The following is a 23,679-nucleotide window of genomic DNA, read 5'->3' as shown; positions in this document are numbered from 1 at the left end:
ATAATCAATGAAGAAAGAAAGAAAGAAAGAAAGAAAAGGGGAAAATACGCAAAGCTATAACTGGGTAAAACACGCATCATCGTCTTTCTTCATCATCATCATCAGCGTTGTCATCATTCGGTCGCTAAACCCGGTGCTGCAGCGTCGCGTCTCTTCAGCTTTAGCCTCGAGTAGAGAGAGAGAGAGATCGTCAGTTGCACGCGCACGGCGCATCTGGAAAATAAAAGACATCTTCTTCTTTACTTTTTTTTATGTACTTGTAACGCACACACGTGCGCGTGGTATATGTATATAGGTAGAATACGCGTATAATAACCCGCAAAGCTTCTACTCGTGTCGACTTTTGCGGCGTTACGACGATGATACTACTACTACTACTACCTACTACCAGCGCTAAGTCTAAGCTGCTCTCCGACGCGACCGTACGTATGCTAAATATAAAGTTCAACGAGTGCGTGCGCTTGCAGCGGCACACATGTAGTATATATATGCTACTATATAGCGCGCGAAACTCTTCCTCTCTGACTTCATATACATATATATATATATACTTGTACGTATGTACACATGTGCGAATATGTATACAGCAGTCCAACCGGCATCTTATATATACACACGCACACTTTAACACACGCACGAAAGTGAGTGCGAGAGGGTCGCAGCAGCAGCCGTACGCACGCATCGCCGAGAGAGCAGCAGTCACACAGCAGTCCTCTTTGGCCGTATGACGGCGGCGGCTACTCGTTTATAATATATTTCTGCCGCGACGAGTGCGAATGCACAAACACAAACACACGAGGATGCACACGCACGATTATGTATAATATAAAGTAGCCACGCGTTCGTGAGCAGCGACGGCCCAGCAGCTCGCAGTAGTCCGCAGTCGCGCCGAGTGTGTTTGTGATAGTGCGTCTGTATAGCGAGAAAAAAGTTGCTGCATGTGCTTTTGTGTCTGTGCTTTTTCGGATAAAAAACACCGATTCCTCGATGTAGTTTTATACGGTGGTGATTTCGAAGAGGAGGAGCATAGAGAGCGAAAAAAAGGTGCTCGGGAGTGCAGTGCTGCATACATATAATATGCGTGCAGTCGATTCAAGAATCGTGCGTGCGTGTCTGCTCGTGTCTTTCTTCGAAGCTTTATAATAATTTGCATTCCTCTCTAATACAGCAAGCCTCGTTGTTATAATGTTAAACTTCTCGCGCGGTGACTCTGTGGATCTCGAATGTACAAGCCTTATTATATCGTGAGAGCACATGATATATTCGCCGTGAAATTTAGCCGCTTTTCGCGTTATGTAGATACAAACACACACATGTGTGTGTACGTATAAATACACGTATATGCACATGAGCGGCCGAGAGTTCGTTAAACTTATAAACTCGCGTTTAAGCTTCGCAAACACCGCGCGATTTTATTTTTAAAAGCCGCGCGCGCGCGAGCCTGTAAATACACGCGAATGCTGCAACGTGTGTATGCTGCACGTCTATAACCCAAATTATATACACAGCGTTTTAACCGACCCACGAGTACGTTTGCGCCGATCGTTAAATAACGGAGCACAGATGAAAAACAAAATAGGAGAAAGGGTCAGTGAAAAATAAATCTTTTTTTTTTTTTCGTCGTTGTCGATCTGTCAGTCCTCCTCTCTTTTCTAGATCGTCGAAAAAAAGTGTCCAATGAGAGATGAATCTCATCTGCTCGCGTTTGTGTGTGTGTGTGTATATAAATCATCGCTGATTGATCTCTCTCTCTCTCGGCACGGCGCAAGTGTATTTATAGTCACGTCGCGTTGCACTTGTGCTGTATACATCATCGCGCGCGCGATACACGATTCGATCTTCGTCGCTCGAGCTTATGCAGCGGCCGTATCGAGCCACGCGCTCGATTATACCGCATTTGTGTACATAATATCGTAATACAGTTGTACGCACCTTCTCAGCGGAAAAAAAAAATAAATACGTGAATAAATCAAAAAGAAGTCGAGGCACGCGTCGCGCGTCGGTGAAAAATCGATTTTCGACGACGCTTCTTCTCCCGGTGTCGGTCTGTCTTTTCTTTATATCCTTTTTTCTCCCCGCCTGCGCACAGAGCTGCACTTGTTGCGCGCTTCGTACTCTTCGACTCGCGCAATGAAGAATCTCGGAGCTCTCTCTCTCTCTCTCTCTGCCTCTCGCGCGACTCGAGTCATCGAATGCATGTGTGTATGTATTTTACAGTACGCGCAAGCGGTAAATTAAAATTTCAGGACTGCACGCGCGTGCTTTTGTATCGAAGAGACTGCGAGAGTCGAATAAATAACTCGAAGCTCGATTTTAGCGTTTTAAAAGTTTGGCGTCGCGTTCTTGCTCTTTGTACGATATGCTTTATAATACACCCGCGCGCGTACACGACGACAACGACGACACATATAATTGTCTCTCTTTCTTTCTCTCTTTCGCGCGCGTTTCTATTAATATCTCCGCGTAAGAAGACTCTCGCTGATCTTTTCTCCGAGCTGCAAGAGACGGTTCAAGAACCTATTTACAGTCGTACGGTAGAATCTTCAACTCTTTGGATTTCTGCGATCGATATACATTCGTACAAGAAAGCTCCGCTGCTACGTATTATACATACGGGCTATAATTCATTTTAAAGTAGCCGCTCTCGGGCTCTTGGGCTCGCGCCCGCGCGCGTGGGCGTATATTATATTGTTTCTCTCGTTCCGTTATTATACTCGGCGTATAGAAACCGCAAGATATCGTATTATATACTTGTGCAAGCGTAATATAAAAAATATATATAACAGGGCCCTATATACGCGTACCACGACGGGCGGGGGTGATTTATAGGCGCGAGCATTATAACGTATGTATATACGAGCTTAGAGCGCGTGGAAATCTTTACTATATACGATATATACGATGAACTGTTATATATAATATACAGAAAATAAATAATGGTACGAATCAATCAGTGCGAGCTGCTGGGGCTCTGACATCTGTTTCGTGACGGCCCCGATTGGCCTTTACATCTGCAATGTATACAACGTGTGTGTGTATATAGACGCGGGTTTCGCGCGCGCGCGCGAGCTGATAAGGAAAACCAGCCGAGGCCGAGGCAATGGGTCAAAACAGTATGTGTGTTTGTGTGTATACAGATCGGCGATAAGCCCCTTTTATCGCGATTTATATGGGCGTATTCGACTGCGTGTGTGGATTTTATACGTATCGCATACACTGACAATTCAATCGAACCTTCGACGTATGGCGATCGCGGCTCGATATATATAATGAAATACGCGTACGCACGTACGTTTCGAGCGTCGAAAAGATTGGAGCTGACATTAACAAAAAAAATAAAAAAAAAAAAAAGGAGTTGTGGTTAGTTTGCGTACCGGCTTAAGATATAACTTGTGCTCTCATGATCGGAGGATATCTTTCTATTATATGCATATATGCCGATGTCACGAAAGGTGTCAGATTCGCTGATTTGTTGATTTTTTGTTATTTCGAGATTATATAAATATATTTCTACTCTCGACGACGAGCGAATATGTCAAGAAATGCGAGGAAGATTTTTTTTCTCAACAAAATATAATACATTTCTTCTCGTTCGCTCCATTTTCATTTATATTTTTATACCAGATAAACGATGAACGAATCGTCGATTACCCGCGCGTATCAATCAGTGGCATTGATATAACCCGTATTATATGCGATACAACGTTAACCCGGAGAGTCACCGCGTTCGAGATGACGGACTGATAAAAAAAAACAGAGAGAAAAAAGAAGAAGGATCGCTTTGTGCGCGTGTGGGTTCGTGCGAGGATAGAAACATTACGTAAAAATATAACATAACGAAGATGAAACGAGCTTTGTACGCGACGGAGGAGGATTTGACGCGTCTGTCGAGATTGGATTACTGCGAAGACGACGACGAAGACGATGACGAAGACGAGGATGAAGAAGAAGAAGAAGAGGACGAAGACGAAGAGGATGTCAACGAGGAAGACGAGGACGAGGAGGACAGCGGCAGTCTGGTCCTGAGCGACGAGGCTTGCGCCGCCGCCGCCGCTGTTAGATCCTCGTCGTCGTCGTTGTCGGCAGCCGCCAGTGTCGATTACGCCGACCGCACCAACACCGAGGTCGGACTCGGTAGCTGCGGTGGTGGTGGTGACGCCGGAGCAGAACAGCGTCTACGTCGCCATCACCATCGACACAATCTTTACCATCGTAATCGTAATCTTCACGCTCGTCAAGACGAAGACGAAGACGACGAGGATGACGTAGAGTACTTCCTCGTCGACGACTCGCCGATGGCCAAGTTTCGACGTAGCGTCAAGTGGGCTTACAAGAAGGTGCGTGCATATAGTCATGCTAAATGCGTATACATACAAAAGTTTTCTTTTAGCACAAGTACTGCACGTGTGTATTTACGGGATCAAAAGAGAGTATATACGAGAGAGAGAAAGAGTGAAGTCTCTCTTTTGGGCATATGCCACGAGTCATATTCTCTGCTACGTAATAAGTACATTTTCTTTTTTCCTTCGCCACGTCAACGCCACGTGGTTATATTATATACAGCGGGGGCTGGTACGTGCGCAAACAAACATCAAAAGAAACAATCTTATGCATACGTACACATCATATACACAGTGGCAGCAGTAGTAGCGGCTAAAATGTAATTCTCGAGTAGCAGCCAGCCAGCCAGCTATGTAGCTACTCTCGTGTGCAGCAAGCTACAGCAGCTCTACAAAAGTATTGCACGGCGTAAAAACGTCAGACGTGTTTTCCCGTCTTTTTTACCTCGATTTCTCGCGAGCGAGAAAAACTAATTACCCACATACAAACGCAGCGCCGACGTATTCGCACATTCACGTATAGTCGCGTGTGTGTGGGTGTGTACTTACTCCGTATTCATATGGACTGGCTCTGGCCACGAGTGTAAGTAAGAAGAGAGAGAGAGAGAAAAAAAAAAGCGGGCTATACTACGTCGCCCGAGTAACAATGTAAAATAGGTCGGTTTTGCCTTCGCGAGCTCAAGCTCAAGCTCAAAATAGCGGGTAAGAGCGAGAGAGTAAAAGAAAAACTTTCCGTCGTTCCGTTGCAGTATAGAGTACCTGGGCGCGAGTTAAAAATGAAGCGAAGTAAAAAAAAAAAGAGCGAAGAAAATTTTATACTCTCGTCGGGGCCCCGCGCGCGTAAATTGAGATTCCGCGGTGCGCGGTGGCGACGATGGTGGTGCGAGTGCATACATAACCGTGGCGCGTCTCAGAAGCTTTAATGCTGCGGAGAGCGAAGGAATATAAATTCGTCACGCGCGAAATTTTTGGTATTGTAAAAGGACGCGTGAGAGAGACATTGCGATGCGTGCACAAGCACACACACACACATACACAGAACGTACTGCTGCTGTTGCTGCACGGCATTTACGTAATATATATTTATAACTTTCACCCTTTCACTTTTATAAAACGCGTCGTTTATAGTATACGTGCATGGATGATAATGATAATGATAATAATAATAATAATCGAGTATCGCCGATTATTATTCAGCCGCAGCAGCAGCTATCCACTGTACGCGCGATACGCAAAGAGAGAGAGAGAGAGAGAGAGAGAGAGAGAGAGAGAGAGAGAGAGAGAGAAAGCGCGTGACCAATTATGCATATAATTGTAGTAATTTTTTTTTATTATTATTCTTTCCAACATTTTCGTTTCTATATAATAATTGGGTCACTTCGACCCTTGAACGCGTGCGCGGATGACGTATAATATAACACACATAACTCGCGGCGCGTATAACTAATTAAATTATATACGCACCTACGATCGCCCAGCTACGTGTGAGTATGTGCGTGTGTCCCGCGTACACTACTGCGCGCTATGTAATGAATTTCGACCGACGCTGCGGTTTACACACCGGCGCGCGCACACACACACACACACACACACAAGCAGCCGCTCGATTATAATTGATATGCACTTTAGGGCCAGTTCGTCGTCTACACGTCGTAGTCGGCGTAGTCGTGCACCTGCTTTCCAGCGGCGTTATATATATACGATATAATATTATGCAACGCATAATTAAATGCAATATCAAAGCTGTGTGTTGGTGTGTATACACAGAATTCTGGTGCGTAGATAATGAATCTCTGCACGTCGCGTATAAACACACTATAACGCCGGGCGTATAACGTCCTTGAGGCGTCCATATATATATACGATGGCATTATTATAAATTATCGAGCGCGAGCACGTAAAAACACGTATTACAGTGCCGACAATATATATAACGACGATCTCAGCCTTGGAAGGAAATTGATTTTTATAACGTCGCCGTATATAGTAAGTAGTACGACTTCCGGTCTATAATAATAACGAGCATCGCCGCGGCCGATACCATTAAACACACGTGGCGAGCGTTAATTTATAAACGAGGAGCAGAGCTCGCGATCGCGCGCATACGTGGATAAGCAAAAGTTCAAGTTCAAGCTCGCCGTCGATGATAAATAAAGAGATACCCGCGTAAAAAAATTTAGGTTTCGCGGAACTTTTTTTAAGTTTGGCGATTTTGCCGAACTTATATGAACTTCATATGAACTTTGGCCCGTGAGACTCTGCCAAACTTACGTTTTCATGGACTCATTGATTGTGCAAGTTTGGCGAAAGTTTCGCATAAGTTTTGCGAAATATTCCGTAAAACTCATATAAACTTTGTAGAAACCTTGGCCCAAACGACTCACCAAACTAACATCTTCGTAGAGTCATTGATAGCAAAATGATCGCGAAACTTAATGTACATTTTGCGTAAATTTCTGCATTCCGCACAGTTAATATACACTTCGTACGAACTTTCGTTCATACAACTCGCTAAACTTTGCTTTTTGTAACTTGGAACTTTTTTCCAAGAAATCAAAAAAAAGTTCGTCTCGATACGATGAATAGAGACAAAGATAGATAGAAACATTTGAAAATTGACAACATTTTGATGAAACTTTTTTTTCAATACTTTTGTTGAGTAGTGTAGCATGTCCCGAACAAAAATTGTTTACATGAAAAATCGTAAATATTTATAAAAAACTAAAAAATTATTATAAATTACAATTAATGAATGTCTGATTTGGCTTTTTATTGGTTTTCAGCTTCAATAATAACTTTTTCATAAATATCTTATTTTTGTGTCTGATGTAAATTACGCACATGGCTCAATTGGTACCGTTCACGACCTCCACTCTCAAGGACCCAGGTTCAAATCTTACCCGCGGACTCTCCCAAAAAAATCTTTAACACAAAAAAATCTTTTAAATACCTGCGAAGTTTTAATCGCTTATCTAATTCTTCATTAAGCCTACACTGGAAGCTAAGAAATGAATAATTTTTTTTATTATTTATTAATGCTTGAAATGAAAATTAAACTTTCGCGAAACTATCGCGAAAGTTTCGCCAAACTTGCACTACTTGAAGTCACCGAAATCAAAGTTTGGCGAGTCTCATGGCCCAAAGTTCATATGAAGTTTAGATCAACTTGCGGATTATAAGTTTCGCAAAAGTTTCGCGAAACGTGAATTTTTTTTACGCGGGTAGCTGCTAAGTAAGTTCGAGCGACGTAGTGTCGATTCTAATTGATTTAAGTGTATATGTACACGCTATAGGTATATGCCATCGTGTGTATGAACACGAAATTAAAACGTACACAAAATTACACGACGAGCGCGAGCTTTGTGCTTTTATAATGAATATATTTACCACGAGACCCTGCGCGCGCGCGCGTTAGTGCCATTAATAAAATAATCTCTTCCTTCTTTCTCTCTCTGTCTCTCTCTCTCTCTCTCTCTCTCTCTCTCTGCCTATGCTAAATTGAATTTTACCCTCGTCGCTTGGCTCTCTTGCCTCTATATAAATGCACACATAATATAAATCAGCGCCCCTGCCGCTGCCGCTGCCGCTACTCTGTATACATTCCGCCGCTGCTGCTCGTTCCTCGCGGACAAATTAATCATATTGCATTTAATTAAGCGCTCATTGCGTTATGAACCAGCGGCGGTAGCCGGAAAAGGGGGGGCGCTTGGCTCTCTAATAATATTTAACGTCGTCCAACGCGCGTGTGTGCACGTAGCGGCGAGCTTTTGACATTTTTCCTGCCCCCCAGCTTTTTTATTATCGTCATAGTCATCATCAGTGTCGAGGGGTAAAAATTGTCACCGTTGTCTACAGCGCTGGTTATGTACATATATTCGCAAAATGTACGTGTCTCCCAGCTTAAAGCAGAGCTTGATCTCGTTTATATAATTGCCCCGTACTGCGCGCGAATCATGCGTGCTGCTGCTGCTGCTGCTGCGTACGTATGGATCATTGAATATCGCGAATTCGCCGTATAACAGGGTTGGGAGCCGTGAGAGAGTGACGGACACGCCGCCGCGCGCATGTATTTAATTGCCGTGGGGTCAGTGCAACGGGGCTAATTAGCATATATAGGTACCCGACGAGCTGCCTCGCCCATGCGTGTATGGGTGTCTCTCGCTATATACCTATAGACAGCGTCAACGCAAAGACATACTCGCGCGCATTTCATCGAGGCGTGTAATTTACATATTATATATATACGCGTCATGCAGTGCGCGAGCGAGCGAAGGAATATTAACGATCGCGAGATATCGATATGCCAATTTTCTTTTCTCGTTTTTTTTTGCTTTTCACTTTTTCAATTTTCCCTTCTTCGCGCGCACGCGACTGCGTTAGTGTGTGTATATATATTTGATGTATATATTACAGTTGAAAAAAGCTTTTCAATCGTGTACACTGGCAGCAGCAGCAGCAGCAGCAGCAGCAGTAGTATTATAATACAGCTAGCTTAGCTGTACACTCAGGGCAGCTCTGGAATTGTTACGATCTCTCTCTCTCTCTCGCTCGACAAGTCTCTCGTCGTCGAGCTTATCTCGAGCGAGCGAAAAGTGACTGCGCAGTGCTTCGCGCGAATCTACGTTATATAGAGAGAGAGAGACAGAGAGAAAGAGACGTCGAGATAGAGGCTGGGTTAATCGACCTGTAAATAAACACCCACGGCGAAGGAGGCGAAATGTATTGAAATATTAAAAGCGGAAAAAACGGAATTTTTCAATCACATGGATAAATACTTGCTGAGTTATTAGTTTTATAATTAACATTCTGCCTTATAATTCTCGAACTTTGTTACTTTATATGGCAGTTTCTTGAAAACTAGGATAAAGCCATCTGTCGGTAAATAGCGAAAAGTGACTCTGCGAAAAGTCGAGTGCGCCGGGATTAAGACTGTGTCAGTCAATAAACCTGTACCCCCCCCCCCATTTAGACTATGATACTGTATTAAGTATATGCTTTTTTTATGATTCATCAATACCGAAGGTCAAAGTGTAATATAAAGAAATATACGCGAAAGGTTAAATACGCTCCCATCCGTATAACGGCTAGAGCACGACGAAAAAGCTCTTGAATTTATACCTTCAAAGCTCGCTTACAAAAGGGCGCGATATACTTCAGCTCTGTGCGTTATACTTATGCTGTACACGCGCATAGCTTCGAAAGAAGACTTCGAGAGTCTGCGCGCATGTATACAGTATACATAAGTATACAAGGGCTGTCGGGATCTGATTTGTATGGACGAGCGCAGCGCCGGGTTAAAGCGGCAGCACAAGCTCGCTCTGCAAGCTCGCTCACGATTCGGCCCTGTACCCCATACTATACACGCTATAGCTCGTGTACGCCGCTGCTGCTGTATAACGCTATATGTATATACAACCTTGGCAAATGCCTCGAGGCTTCGTGCCGGTGTACTGCTGCTGCTACCGCCGCGCTAAATGGAATTGTCCGCGGGAAATCTAGACGCGCGCGCGCGCCTCAGCTCTCTTGAAGCGTATCGGACTTTGTAGATGTGTGTGTGCGTCTATATACACGAGTCCGGGGAGTCTCTCGCTCTTGATCAACGCTGCAGCAGCAACACACGAAGTAAATGAAGTAAGTTTGTCCGGGCCGTGTCTGCCGGCCACGCAAAGCGCCGGGTATATACTATGCGTCTATAATATAGTCCCTCGGATATGAATAGCCGAATAGACGAGTAAGAGAGAGAGCTGAATTTTCCACTCGAACTGCGATGCTGCGCCACGCTGTGCGACGAGAGCTTTATAAGTTTACAATTCGTGCGCGCAGCGGATCTTTGGCGACGCGGGAGCAAAAAAAAAAATGGGAAGGAAAAAGAGCAACGAACGAATAAAAGCTCGGCGCGTCTCTCTTTGAAGCTCGAGAGCGCGCGCCTCTGATATACTCGCTACATGTACGAATATCTCTCTATATAAATCCTCGTTCACGCGTTTATACATTGTATGTATGTGTGTCTGTGTGTGTATGCGTTGGAGTACAGGTATATATAAAATGCCGTGACAGGCAGACGTCGTCGTCCGTTTTGCCAGGCTGCAATGTATAAAAGACAAACGTGTACGTAGTATATATACATATACGCGCGCGCGCACAAATCCGCTCTCGAGATTGGAAAATAAAGCGAAAATCGATGCTTCGCGCGCGCGCCCGTATACGCTCCGATACGCGTATGGTGCTGCAGTCAGCGACGACTGACACGAGTTTAAATGCGTTTATCGTGCCTTATTATTGCTGAATACGTTCGTTTATTTGTTATTATTATTTTTACTTTTTTTTTGCTCTTTTTCTCTCTCACTCTCGTTGCATTCGTGAGAACGAGGCTGTGTGTGCGCGCGACGACGACGACGACGACGACGACGGAGCGTACGATGAACGAATTGAATTGAATTAAATTTCAGGCGAGTGTAATTGCTCGCGTGTTTATGATTGCACGCTCGAAATCATGTCACACGTTTTGTTTTTCTAACCAATAAAAATAATCATTAAACGTGTATTATACCTGAACTTTGTTACTTTGCATGGTAGTTTTGTGAATACTAGGATGAAGCCACCTAGCAGTCGGTCGTGGTACTATGCGTAGGTATTGGTCTAGATGAACTTCACAGAGAAACTTACAAAGATCAAAAGAGCAACCAAATATTTCTGATTTGCTCGCTGAAACCGAGCTTTCGTTACCCGCAAGCTCGTTGTAAACGAGTTTCATTGGAAATCCAACGAAATTAACTGAAAAAGATTTACTCGTGTAAAATAATTGCATCGATTCAGCCAGCAACCACAGACTTTTGAATCGCTCATTTTTTTATACTCACATCGCGATGCATTTCGGGTACACGAATTTATTTTATACTTATATTACTTTACGAGACTCGCAGGAGGTGCCCGCGCGCTTTCACGTATACACCGCGTGGGAATATCGTCGTAAAAGGGCGGCGCGCGCACACCTCGCCGTCGTCGTCATTAATTGTCGAAGAAGAGAGGAAAAGAGAGAGAGAGAAAAAAAGAGTCAACCACGCGCGGCTTTCTTTTTTCCTTACGCACACACACACACACACACACGGACGCGCTTGCACACAGCCTTTCCGGTCATTCACTCGCGCCGGTGCACTACTGCCCATATATAATATGAGGCTGCAGTAGTAGCTCTCTATACGCGCTGCTGCGTATACGCTACATATAAACATGCGCGCGGAAATCATACACAAACATCACGAAAGTGCAGTTCGCGCGCCCGCTGGATGGTCGAATTATATAGTATAAGGCAAAGGCAAACACACACACACGGACTGCACACTGCACACGCGTTTAATACTAAAGCTCGGCGTACTAGCCTATAGCTCTATGGTTGAGAGGAGTTTCCTTGCGCGCGCGTGCAGGCCGCAAGCTCGGCTACGGCATACACGCGGCGAGCTTTGAGAGTAAGGCATCGTGTATTATAGTGTGTGTGCGCGCACTTCAATGGCCACAAGAAGGATATATGTATATTAACGCAGAGGGGCCATATCAACGATTAACTCTCAAAGCTCGCAAGCTCGGTGTACCACACACACACACACACACACACACACACACACACACACACTTACTATATATGCGGTGCATGTTATATATTTATTTTTGTGCGCACACGCGTTTTATTGTACACGCAGAGAGATTCATCTCTTTAATTTTTTTCCCCTCTCCTTTTTCGCTTTTTCTTTTTACATTCATTAATTTTCCGAACAGAGTGAGGGAGTGAGAGAGAGAAAATCTCTAGCCTGATACTCCCGCGCGTTCATTTTTTTTTCTATTTGCCTTCCTTAGCAACGATCTTTTATATCAAGAAGAGCTAGAGACTCAATGGGTAGAGGAGAGAGCGAGTGAGTAGAGAGATAGAGCTAAAACCTAATCTCGCGTTGCTCCGCGTATATACCATATATACCCTACTCTCTCTATACCCCCGGCACAAAAGAGCAATCGCTCGGCCTTTTTTATTATAAAAACGAGTAGAAGGAGAGTACTCCAGAAGAGAGAGAGTGAGAGCAAGTCGAGTATATATAATATTTTATATATAATGCCCATATACACTTTTTATGCGTGGAAAATGACTTTTTTTTGCGCGCGCCCAGCTCTCTCTCTTTCTCTTTTCTCGTTGCAGCGCACGAGCGCCAACGCTGCTAACTCTTCAAAGAGCACAAAGAGGGAATTTGATCTTCGCGGGGCTTCGTAATTATAACCCTCGATTATTACCTTCTTTTTTTTGTACTCTCCCCGCCAGCTCTCTATCATTTATAATTACGAAATTAACGAATTAACGCGCGCGATGTACGAGCGAGCGAGCGCGCCGCAACAGCGAGCGGAGCTCGATTAAATTTTCTTCGCGATGCCGTTTGATATGCTAAAAAATTTTCCGTATTATATATACCTCATTTGAAGGATCTTATCATCATCGTTTCAAAGGCCGCGCGAGCTCCGAAGAATATTGAAAGTATATAATACACGTATTATGTATATGGGTTTCGCGATGATATGAAAAATTTGCATCGGTAGTCTGCGCGCGCTCTGAAATATATATACTGCACTCGTGTTCCTGTTTCTTTCTTTTTTTTTTTCGTGTGTCTGGAGGCACGAGAGAAAAAAAGGGAATAAAGGACTGCTGTACGTGTACGTGTGCGCGTGTACAACAACAACACACTCAAAGATACACTCACCCACGCAAGTACGATGATGAAACTCGTATCGATTTGTACTTAATATCGAAAATAATCCAGAGCCTCGCTCCATCTCTCTCTCTGCATCCGAGGGCAGAGAGAGAGAGAGAGAGAGTCTGAGAATAAACAATGTAGCTCTGGGATACTATTATTACTTTGCTTCTCCGCCGCCGCCGCCGCTCACGAGAGCTCATCTCTCTTATATACGTTCGTGTGTTGTTACTTTCGTTATCGAATCATCCTTGGCTTGCTAGACAGATCGAGAGAGAGAGGGAAATAAAAAAATCTAAAATTGTTCGTGTTTATTCAAGATTCTATTGTTTTATCGCTCGATTCTTCTTCGTCTTTTTTATAACATCGATTTCTTACCCAGTTCTCTCTCTCGACTCTCGCGATGTTTACTCTTTATTATCGGAATATTTTTTTTATATATATTTAAAAAAAAATCGATATTTACTCTCCTCGCTAGATACGTATGTATTTCTTCGCAAAATAGTTTAACGTTCGATATTTCAACTGAATCAGATCGCCTCTCGCTCTTCGATCACATATGATTGCGCGGGTGGAACACACGCAGATGTTAATAATACAAAACCGCAAAAGTCAATACACAACGCGCGCGCGCAATTATCTCGCCTAAATTCCTCGCGCTCGCCCGTTAATGGCGCGTACAATTGCACAACGTTTAAGGATGTTAATCTCCCGCGCGAGCCCGCGAAAACTACGAGTTATAAAGCTGGACTTGCTGATTCAAATTCAAACGTCATAATGCAGTAATTCGATTTCTCTCTCTCTCTCTCTCTCACTCTGGCCAATCACGCGCGCGCGTGCAAATCTCAAAAACTTTTGTATACTTCGAAAGAAAAAAAAACAGAGAATAAGTTTTCTCTCTAAACGTTCGTGGTTCATTAGTATATTTCACCTTATATGTACACGAAAAAGCCACCGAGAAAGAGCTGCTGCTGCTACGTCAGAGCTTGCGAAACTTGCAGCGCGCTTTAGGGCTGAATAATGAACTTTGATAGGCCGACGAAGACTTTTAGCTCTCTTTTGGGGGGGACTCTCCCCCCTTCGAGCTCACCCGAAAAGTCTTTTGAGAAAGATTTCAGCTCGTGGCGTGCAAAAGAAGCGGCGCGGCGCGCGGCTTGTCTAATTGGTTTGGCAGAATTTACTTCGCCTTTATAAATATAGCGCGCAAAACTGTGCACTGCACTGCGGCACACAGAGCACACCGAGTTTATAAGTGTGTGCGCGCGGCGAAAGTCTGAGCTGCTAACTGCCGCGCGAGCTCGCGGCTCCATGTATATATATAATAATACGCGAGGAGCTGGCAAAAGCTGCAGCTTGCGCGNGGGGGGGGGGGGGGGGGTTAATGCTCGAATTTGCAGTAAAACTTCTCGTACACGAGTTTACCGCACGCGCGTATCTCGCCGAGGGTGAAAAATCTGATTTTGACGTATATAACGCGGACTTTTCTCTCCGTTTCACCGACCGCGCGATATATACTGCTGCAAATTCTGTACCGTATACGTGTATGCTATATATAGTCGTCATCGTCCCGGCATATCGTCGTGCTGCTGCTCTCTCCGCTCGACGTTTTGTACTGCGCCTCATGCCTGCAATGCGCCCAAAACTATTTCTCTCTCCTCTCGTATATACTCCGGCAATGGAGTTTGAGCGATGCAATTAAACGCGAGCGCGAGTTACACCGCCGAGAGCTCGAAAGCTCATGCTGCCGCGGGCATCATCGTGCCTGTAGTGCAGTGTAGTGTATAGTAGTGCGCCAGGCTGAAGTGAGTGAGTGAGAGCAAGAGAGGGATAGAGAGAGAGATAGACAGATGTCGTGCGGTGTTACACACAATTGGCCCGTAACGATGGACCCGTTAGTGCATTCCTCGCTCCGGCCTCGCGGAAATTGACATTTCTCTCTCGCTCCTCGCTATATATATAATAAAATATATCGCATTCGGCTATATGAAACGTCGAAGGAAATCTATATGTATATCTCTCTCTCTCTCTCTCTGCCTTTCGAGCTTTCTGCGCAGTGCGCCACGCGGCGAGCGGCGGTGTCGTGTAATGAAACGAAATGAAACAAAAAAAGGAAAAAAAACAACAAGAATACGTATTTATCGAGTGAGCGCGAGAGAGAATTACTGCGCTCTCCACACGCGAAAGGAAAATTGGAAAAGTTTCATCTGATCTCTCTCTATCGACTCTTGCTCGATCTCGAGTTTCTTTTTTCTTTGTCCTTTATTTATTATATATATTTTTTTTTCATACACGCGCTTTCGTGAGAAAGATCGACGATTGTTATTAAATTTTAATTGGCATGCTTTTCCGAATTGCGCTCGACGAGATATATATCCACGCGACGCGAGCGACGACGGCAACTGAAGTACACGATAAAGAGAGAGGAAGAAAAAAAATTCGTCCGATAACGATAATGGGTCAGGCCTTCTCTCTCTTGCTCGTCTTGCAGCACGTACGCGCGCGCGAGAGATCGGGAAACGATCAAAAAGATGTAACGCGATCGCGCGCGGTGGTACCGCACGCACACTCGAACGCTTGGCTTTCACTCGCATAAAGTATAAAAAGCCAGAAAGAGAGAGAATCTTTTTTCGGGGCGGCGCGCGCGCGTGGGAAATAGCCCGCGGTATATATAAACGCGCACTAAAGAGTACGTTATATTGCCGACGACGACGACAAAAGGTTTTTATTGCGTACCGAAGCGCGAAGGACGACACACACAGACTGCGACGCTGTGTTTTCTTCATCTTCTTCTTCTTCTTCTTACTTCTTTATTTTTTTCCTTGTGAAAATGACGACGATTCGCGCTCGGGCCCGGAGGAGATTTATACCTGCTGGTAGTATACATGCCTATTGTTGCACAAAAGATGACGAATGCCCCGTGCGCGCGTGTATACAGCTCTTGTAAACTCTAATGTTTGACCTTTTCCCAAACGCGAAGCGCGGCTGCCGCCGCGCGGGAATTTCACCTCGGAGAGAGGAGAATCTCTCGGAAAGCACACAAAAGTTGTTAAAGCAGCTGTCTGTGCAGTTTTATACTTATACACATCTACATTTCCATTGAAAGGGCTTGGCTGGCGCTGCAGCAGCAGCAGCAGCAGCGAGTGAGACTCGAAGCCGCAAAAGTGATGGCGAAGAAAAAAAGCGAAAAAAAGAAGAAGAGAAATCGATTGTTTAACTCGACTTTTATCGCGTATTAATCGATGATGTACAATCGCGATTTCTGCCGCGGGAATAAACGTTAAAACTTTCCCTTCGCCCGTACATAATACAATATAATATAATGCATTCGGCTTCATCATCATCATCGTCGTCGTCGTCGTCGTTCTTCGCTCGTTTTATACTACCAGTCGAGCGTATAATATATAATGATAAAATTCGCCTAACCGTGCGAATCGAAAATATCTCGCGAAAGATTCTCATCTCTCTCTCGGATAATGCAACCGATATAATACAATAGCGTAAATAGGCGTTTTTCCACGCGCAATACGTATATACATCGTGATTTCTCTTGCATCGAGCGTATGCTATGTACGTATGCGTGTGCTGTTGTTGCTGTTGTGACGCTTTTTTAACTCAGGAATCGAATTGTCGCCCATCTGTAAACACGGATTTATACTTATCCCCATACACACACGCGTATATATATGTACGGACTTTGGAAAGCAATGTAAGCGTGGGTGGGAAAGGTGATAACGTTAAATTCCAATATAGCCTTATGGCGAGCGAGCGCAAAAACGTCATTGGCTTTTACTGCCTCGTGCGCTGTTGCTGCTGCTGCTTTTTTGTGCGCGCGTTATAGACACAGTACTTTGCGCACCATTACGTAAAAGCTGCTGCTGCAGCAGAAAAAACGAAGAAGGAAGAAGAAAAAGAAGAAGCAGCAACGAAAAGAAGAGAGAGAGAGACAAACACGTGAATATAAGCTATAATCGAGCGTTAAAAGCCATTGCATAGTGCTCTGGCGCGCGTCGCGCTTGGCTATGGTATACGCTTCGGTATATAGATCGATGCAGAAACGACGACTACCTACCGCCGAGCTACCTTTATGTAACGATGTCTAAAACACACGCGACGTGCCAGACGCGTATACTATATACACGTATAGCGAAGCCCCATGTGCAGCGAGAGGGTAGGAGCGAGTACTACCCCCGAGGCTTCCCATATACAGAAATAAGGGGGATGGCGGTGCCTCCCGCGCTGCACGCCACACATTATGCAGCCTGCTGCAAGGTGTGTATCCAACCAAACACACGCACGCACACAAACAAATACCCAACTCTCATTGACGTCGCAGACGTATAGTAGTCGTCGTCGTCGTTGTCGGCGAATTGCATTAGTAGCTTTCCGCGTTTGTACGTCGAGAGTCGAACGCATTCACCCCCCGCAAGTGAATCGCGCGCAAACATCGCGACGCGACGTTTAGCTTCGAAATACATTGTTTATCATAATATAATATATCGTATTGATCGCGAGTGCAGTAGTCTAGACGATATCACACAGTGGTGGCTTGGTTATAGTTGTACGGACGAAACAAAAAAATGCCTATGTACTACAGAAGGGTGAGTTTGTCGCTTTGAAATTATCACGCGCAAAATATTAAGTCGAGGAATAAAAACAAAAAGTAGCAACGTTTTATAATAATAATAATAATAATTATTATTAATGTACGCGTCGTTTGCAGTGGCGCGTTTGCAGAATGACGTTGAAGCCGGTAGCCGTGTGCCTCTTTTAAAGTGTGCGTGGAAAACCCGGGGGGATGCCAATACACCGCACTACCACCCGCGACCCGCGCGTTTATAATTGAAAATCTCAGCGCCTCGACGCATAGGACGCACTTGTATGTATAGCACAAAAAAAAAGAAAATAATAATAATTATAACGAGAGAAAAAAAGGCAAATCGTATCGAAAGCTTGTTACGTGCTGCAACGTGTGCTTATATACGTGTGTGTGTTGGGTTACCTATAGCAACGCAATTGCGGCGCGCTGAAGCCTAGCTATGTAGAGCTCGATACATTATTATTACACACAAGCATAGAGCGAGCTTACTGGGATCAGAGAGAGAGCTAGAGCCACTACCAACCAGGGCGCGCGAGCGCGAGTCCTTTTGGGAATTAAGCTCTCTCGCTCTCTCTCTCTCTCTAGCTCGCGCGCGCTTATGCATACGAGGATATACTATATGCATTAATAAGCGCGATTTAGCGCGCAATTTACATCGAGTTTTGCTCTTACGCCGAGAGTTTATTTATCGGGGGGATATAATCGACGACACGCGCGCGGGGCTGCGGCTTAATACAGTTCGTTCGTTCGCAGTATTTATATTGCATTACTCGCGAAAGCTCAGTCATTTAAACGAAGGGGGGAAATATTACGGATGTCGCGGCTAACTAATCGTGATGTGTTCATATTTGTAACTAGTTTTGCCCTTTGTATACGAGTATATGCTCGTGTGTGTGTCGTATATAACGCATACATATTTAATCGCGCGTGCGAGAGCTTCATCTCTCTCTCCTTGCCGTCGTCGTTGCTTTGACTCTCGACTCACGCATTTCAACCAAATGACTAATGAATATTTCTCATGCTCGTGTCCTCCTCCTCTACCTTCTCCGCCACTGTAACTATACATGTCGAGTCACACGCTGTACTCGCTGCTGATTCTGCTGGAAGACATATATAATGCAATGTAAAGCGTTGCAATATTCACGAACCCTTTACCCTCTTTAGCGCGTCGTCGTCGTCGTCGTCGTCGCGCGACGAACTACTTAAGCTCGCGCCCCCCACCCACCCATCGAGCTTTCCTATATATATGTAAGCGCGTCGAGTGGTAGTGCGCGACAATGAACTTCTCTCTCTCTTACTCTCTATCTCACTCTATCCTTGCCACGTATAGTTACACGTGTTATATATTATATAATGCCTATGCTACGTATGTCGCTACATACTGTAAGCTCGCGTTTCTCCTTCATCTTCTTTGGCGGGCGAGAGGGGCTTTAATTAAATTTTGATGGTACTTGGACAATTTTCCGCCGCGCTATATACCTATATACCTACACCCGCTCTTTGGCGCCGAGCTTCATCGTTTTTCAGCGCCCTATATATAGAACTCATTTAATATATATTATATACATGTGTACTTCTCTTCTCTATATTAAAAGCATACAGCACGGGCAAGAGCGAGCGCCCCTGCAAAAGTCCAATTTGTAAAAGGTAAATGTATCGCGTGTGTTGAGCTTTCGACACACACACACACACATACGTAGGGTTGAAATTTACACCCGCGAGCGCTTAAGCCTGCTTCGAGTATAACAATGAGCTGCTTCTGCTGCTGCTGCTGCCGCGCGTTTTTGCTTATCTATACGGAGCTCGAACGTACGTCGATGAAAAAATAAATAAAACACGCGTAGGTATAGGCAGGTATAGGTAAGCTCTCGTGTCAGCGCGCGCCTCGGCTCATAGGTGTAGTTATTTGCCTGCGCGCGTATTTCCCGTATTCATTGAGAAACTCGATATTCCGGCGCGCACACCCCCCGGTACCTATACGCTGCTACGCTATACCTACATATAAGCACGCGAGCGAACGAGCGAGCGAGCTCACGGGTAATGTATATCGACAAAGTGCACCTTTGCGCGGCGGCTCGGGCTGTATCAAACGCACAAGGGAAAGTGGGTGGGTGCATTGCACACACGTGAAAGACAGAGAGACGCGACAGGCAAATAATACCGCACGGGCATTTCTTCATATCCCCTCGCGCGCGCGAGAGTGTGTATGTGATATCGTGCGCAGGTCTCTATATATAATATGTACCCGTTGTACGTAGTATAGATGCGGCACAAATACGGGGTATGTAGTAGCGTACAAAACGAGGTATATATACACTTTTGACACGTTGCCATGCCATATACAGAGAGCTACTGCTGTTGTAGCTTTGCCACACATGCACACAGGTACGCGCAAATGTAGCGTGTATTATTATATACATATACAGCTGGGGTTGTGAAAACAAAGTGGTGCATGCATACCTGATGCTAACGCGACTGTTATTTTACTCTATCTGTACATATATCTCGCTTTCCTCTCTCGAGACGAATATAACGGGGAGAGAGAGCTTCTTCCTTTTTTTTTCATCCACCTTCATCCCCGTTTTGTTTTATGTACGACTGCGGATATACCTTTCGATGCGTCAGTAATAATAATACAAATAATATAACGATACGTAAATATAAGAATCTTTAACTTTGTTTTCCGAAATAACTAATGTCTTTCTTTCTCTACTCTGTTCGCAGGTGAGTTCATCAACAACAACAACAATAGCCCAACAAAAACCCTTGATCATCGAACCGATGATGCACATTCCACGCGAATCCAACGTAAGTTCGCAAACTCTTTCTTACACGATACACCGCAGTCATCCTCCGCGCGATTCATATACCCAATCACACGTATACAGGTGCACGCATCTCATGTACATACGAACGATACGCGTGTGCGTATATACATGCCATTTTCTCGCATACACGAATCGATACGAGGAAAGCAGAAAAAAAAAAGAAATCGTAACAATTTTCTCTCTTTCGCCCGCGCCTCGTTATAACGCACATACACACGCGCGCGCATAACCCGGATAGCAGTACATAACGATCCACATTTGCAAATTGTGTGCAAATCGGCGTACGAGCGCCCTGCCGCCCAGTTATATGTATGCCGTGCAGCACACGTTTACGCATATTACGCTCACGCTCACGCGCGCGCTGGCAACTGAGCTGGGTAATCGTCGAACCTTACTTGGTTTTTTTTTTTACGTTCGAAAAAGGGTAATTCGAACTCGCGTGATTTTTGCTCGCCGTGCACACGCGAGAGAGATCGATCGACCGAGAATCGCAGTATATAGAGAAAGAGGAATGGTATACATTATTTTCAATATCTACGTTGCGTTGCACGTTATTATATATTATCCGCCTGTACGCGGCGATTAAAATCAATTTACATCCTCCGCGCGCGTGCGCAGCTTACGCGCGTTATAACATTAGTTATAAGACGCTTATGCATCGCGATGCGCATGTTGCGGAGTACATAATGTATAATATAATGCATGCACGTATGTATCGAGACAAGAGAGCTTCGTGCCGACGAACACGTTTGTCGCGTATATTATATATGTAGTGCACATAGCTCGATGCGCTTGACTGATTTTCATCGTTCGGCGCTGACATTATCGAGCTTCTCTCGGTGCCTATACGCACGACGATCCTATCTAAAGGTGATTATTACGCCTGATTTTCCAGGGGGCCTATCGTAATACGCGTGTAGGATATAGGTGTATAAGAGTCTGGGGATCTGTTTTTGGAAATGATTCATTTTGCGAGATCATTGGTGAGAATGTAATGAACGTTTCGATACGTTTCTTTGGCAGACAACGACTTGTAAATAATGAAAATACAGAAAATTGACCCTCTTTGGCCTTTCGACTGAGATTGGTAAAAGTCGAATAATCATCTGAGCATCTTGGCTAGGATGGTCCAGACGTCGATTAATTCATTTCGAGGTAAATTAATTATTTTCATTTTGATTATCGTTACGCAGCGACTGTTGCTCATTTTGGTGGAGTCAGGAAAACAATTGTGATTAAATGCCAGTAACATACAGTTCCTTCTTGCGCGAATTGGACCATCGCCTCGTAGCGGGAATAATCAGCAACCTAAGTCATACTCTCTCAATGGCTCTGACTCGTGTATACGGTTATTCGGCATGTAAACAAAGTTCAATCTTCGAGCTCCATACATTCGGTATTATTTCCAAGTGAATTTTCGTTCTTGATTAGAATTGGCTCAGGAAAATTTTTTTTTTCATACGAAAAAAATGCTTAGAACGTATCAATGTTATTTTACATTGCGATTACGTAATACTCGTGTAAAATTCGATGCAGCGTTGCTCATTTCGCGAATTTCACGACACACGCTCACGCAGAAATACACATAACAGTCAGCCGTCATTGAGGCTCATTATCCCCCCCCCCCCCCCCCCCCNCCCCCCCCCCCCCGAAAACATGATTATAGAAGTTGGCTGCTTTGGGCGCGCATAGACTGCGCTCGAGGGATTCTCTTTCTCTCTATATGTCTCTCTCGCTCTGCTTTGGGCTCTGCTCTGTCAGACTTTGAATTTTCACGTGGGAGAGGATGGGAACAAATTGAAAGACAAATAGCTACCCTGGGAGCGTATAATTAGATCCTTATGGCATACGTATATAGAACTGAGAGAGAGAGAGTCGACTAGTTCTCTATCGTCGACGACGACGACTCGACGTTCGGCAATGTATTATAAAGTAAGCTGCGAGTTTCGCGTGTCCCAGTCAGCGCCTCGTTAACGTTTTCCTCTTCTCTGCTGCTCCTACTACTACTGCTATATATAAGCTAATCGTTACGATTCGATCAAAGTCAAGCCTCATATATAATTATAAATGTGTAATAACTCGGTCGCTGTCTCTCTCTCTCTCTCTCCCTCGTCTTTTTGCTCATTGCATTACGTGCACTCTCGTAATAATCTCGTGAACTCCAAAATTTGATTGCGTGGGAATTCATTTTTGCTCAACTTCCCTTATGCGTTCGTGACAAAGTCGCAGGCGCAGGTGTGTGTGTCTGCCTGCATGTCTGCGCGTGAGAGAACTGCAGTGTAGTTGCAGTAGTAAACGCATCGGTCCGGAACCGTTGCGCTTCGAGCTTCGAGCGATGTACTTGTATACGCACAAATGTAGTCGGCAAAAATTTGAAAGCACATAATGAAAAATTATTATATTATATGACTCAAAGCGGTGTTGAGCTACATAGTGTGCTTTGTTGCTGGGGTGGATGAGGATAGATAGAGAGAGAGGGAAAGGGAGACGCTAAAGGCGTGTACTCGAGCGTGCACAAATGATGCTCACTGCAGCAGCACACGACCTTCGCATCGCGCAAACTTGGTCCTCGTTTTCGCTGCTGCTGCTGCTGCACGTGCTTTTCATTGTTCTTTCCATCCTTAATGAACGGAAAAAAAAGTTGCACACAATGTATACATGTACGCGTTCGTGTATGTTATATGTGACTATTTTTACGCTCGCACTCACACACACACACCCAAAAGGAGAGAGAGAGAGAGAGAGAGAGAGGAAAAAGGTACCGAGCGGAAAAGAGAACGTGAAATTGGGCAGTGCAGAGGAAACGAACTCGGAGGAGAAGGGGGGGGGCTGGCGAAAAAAAGGTCGCTAGCGAGCGCGCGTGCGGCTTTTAATTGGATAGAACTCGGCCCGCGTGCGTGCTCGCTCGCCAGGCAGAAGGAAAAAACTTTATATATTTCGTACGTCTAAAGCTCGGGCGCGCATGCATGATGGAGTGGCAGCGAGAAATAACACACACACGTACACTCGAATTAAAAAAATAAAAAGAAGTACCCGACTCGACCCGTTATAAAATGTGTATATGAAAATGTTATAATATATTCTTTCGCAAGCTCTCGCGCTCTCTCAAAGGCCGTTATTATGCATGCGCCAAATCGTTTGGATAAACTTATATCTCGTGTAAAATTGCTTTTTTACACTTACGA

The 23,679-nt window shown here is 44.7% G+C and overlaps 1 protein-coding gene across 2 annotated transcripts in view; it reads left to right on the top strand.

The window, feature by feature from the left end:
* LOC106657579 (apoptosis-stimulating of p53 protein 1) overlaps positions 1–23,679 on the top strand; it is a 105,122-nt gene that overhangs the window by 31,419 nt on the left and 50,024 nt on the right. Inside the window, exon 3 of one of the 2 annotated variants that reach the window (XM_014379175.2) lies at positions 20,391–20,474. The exons of the other annotated variant lie outside the window; for it this stretch is intronic. Coding sequence (XP_014234661.1) covers positions 20,391–20,474 — 84 coding nt within the window. The remainder of the gene's footprint in view (positions 1–20,390; positions 20,475–23,679) is intronic. 2 annotated transcript variants of the gene reach the window in all.

The sequence above is a fragment of the Trichogramma pretiosum genome, unplaced genomic scaffold (assembly GCF_000599845.2).
Source record: "Trichogramma pretiosum strain Unisexual culture from Peru unplaced genomic scaffold, Tpre_2.0 scaffold86, whole genome shotgun sequence".
In the NCBI taxonomy this organism is placed as follows: domain Eukaryota; kingdom Metazoa; phylum Arthropoda; class Insecta; order Hymenoptera; family Trichogrammatidae; genus Trichogramma; species Trichogramma pretiosum.
The sequence above is the reverse complement of the archived record's forward strand: the minus strand, read 5'-3'. Positions and strand labels throughout refer to the sequence as shown.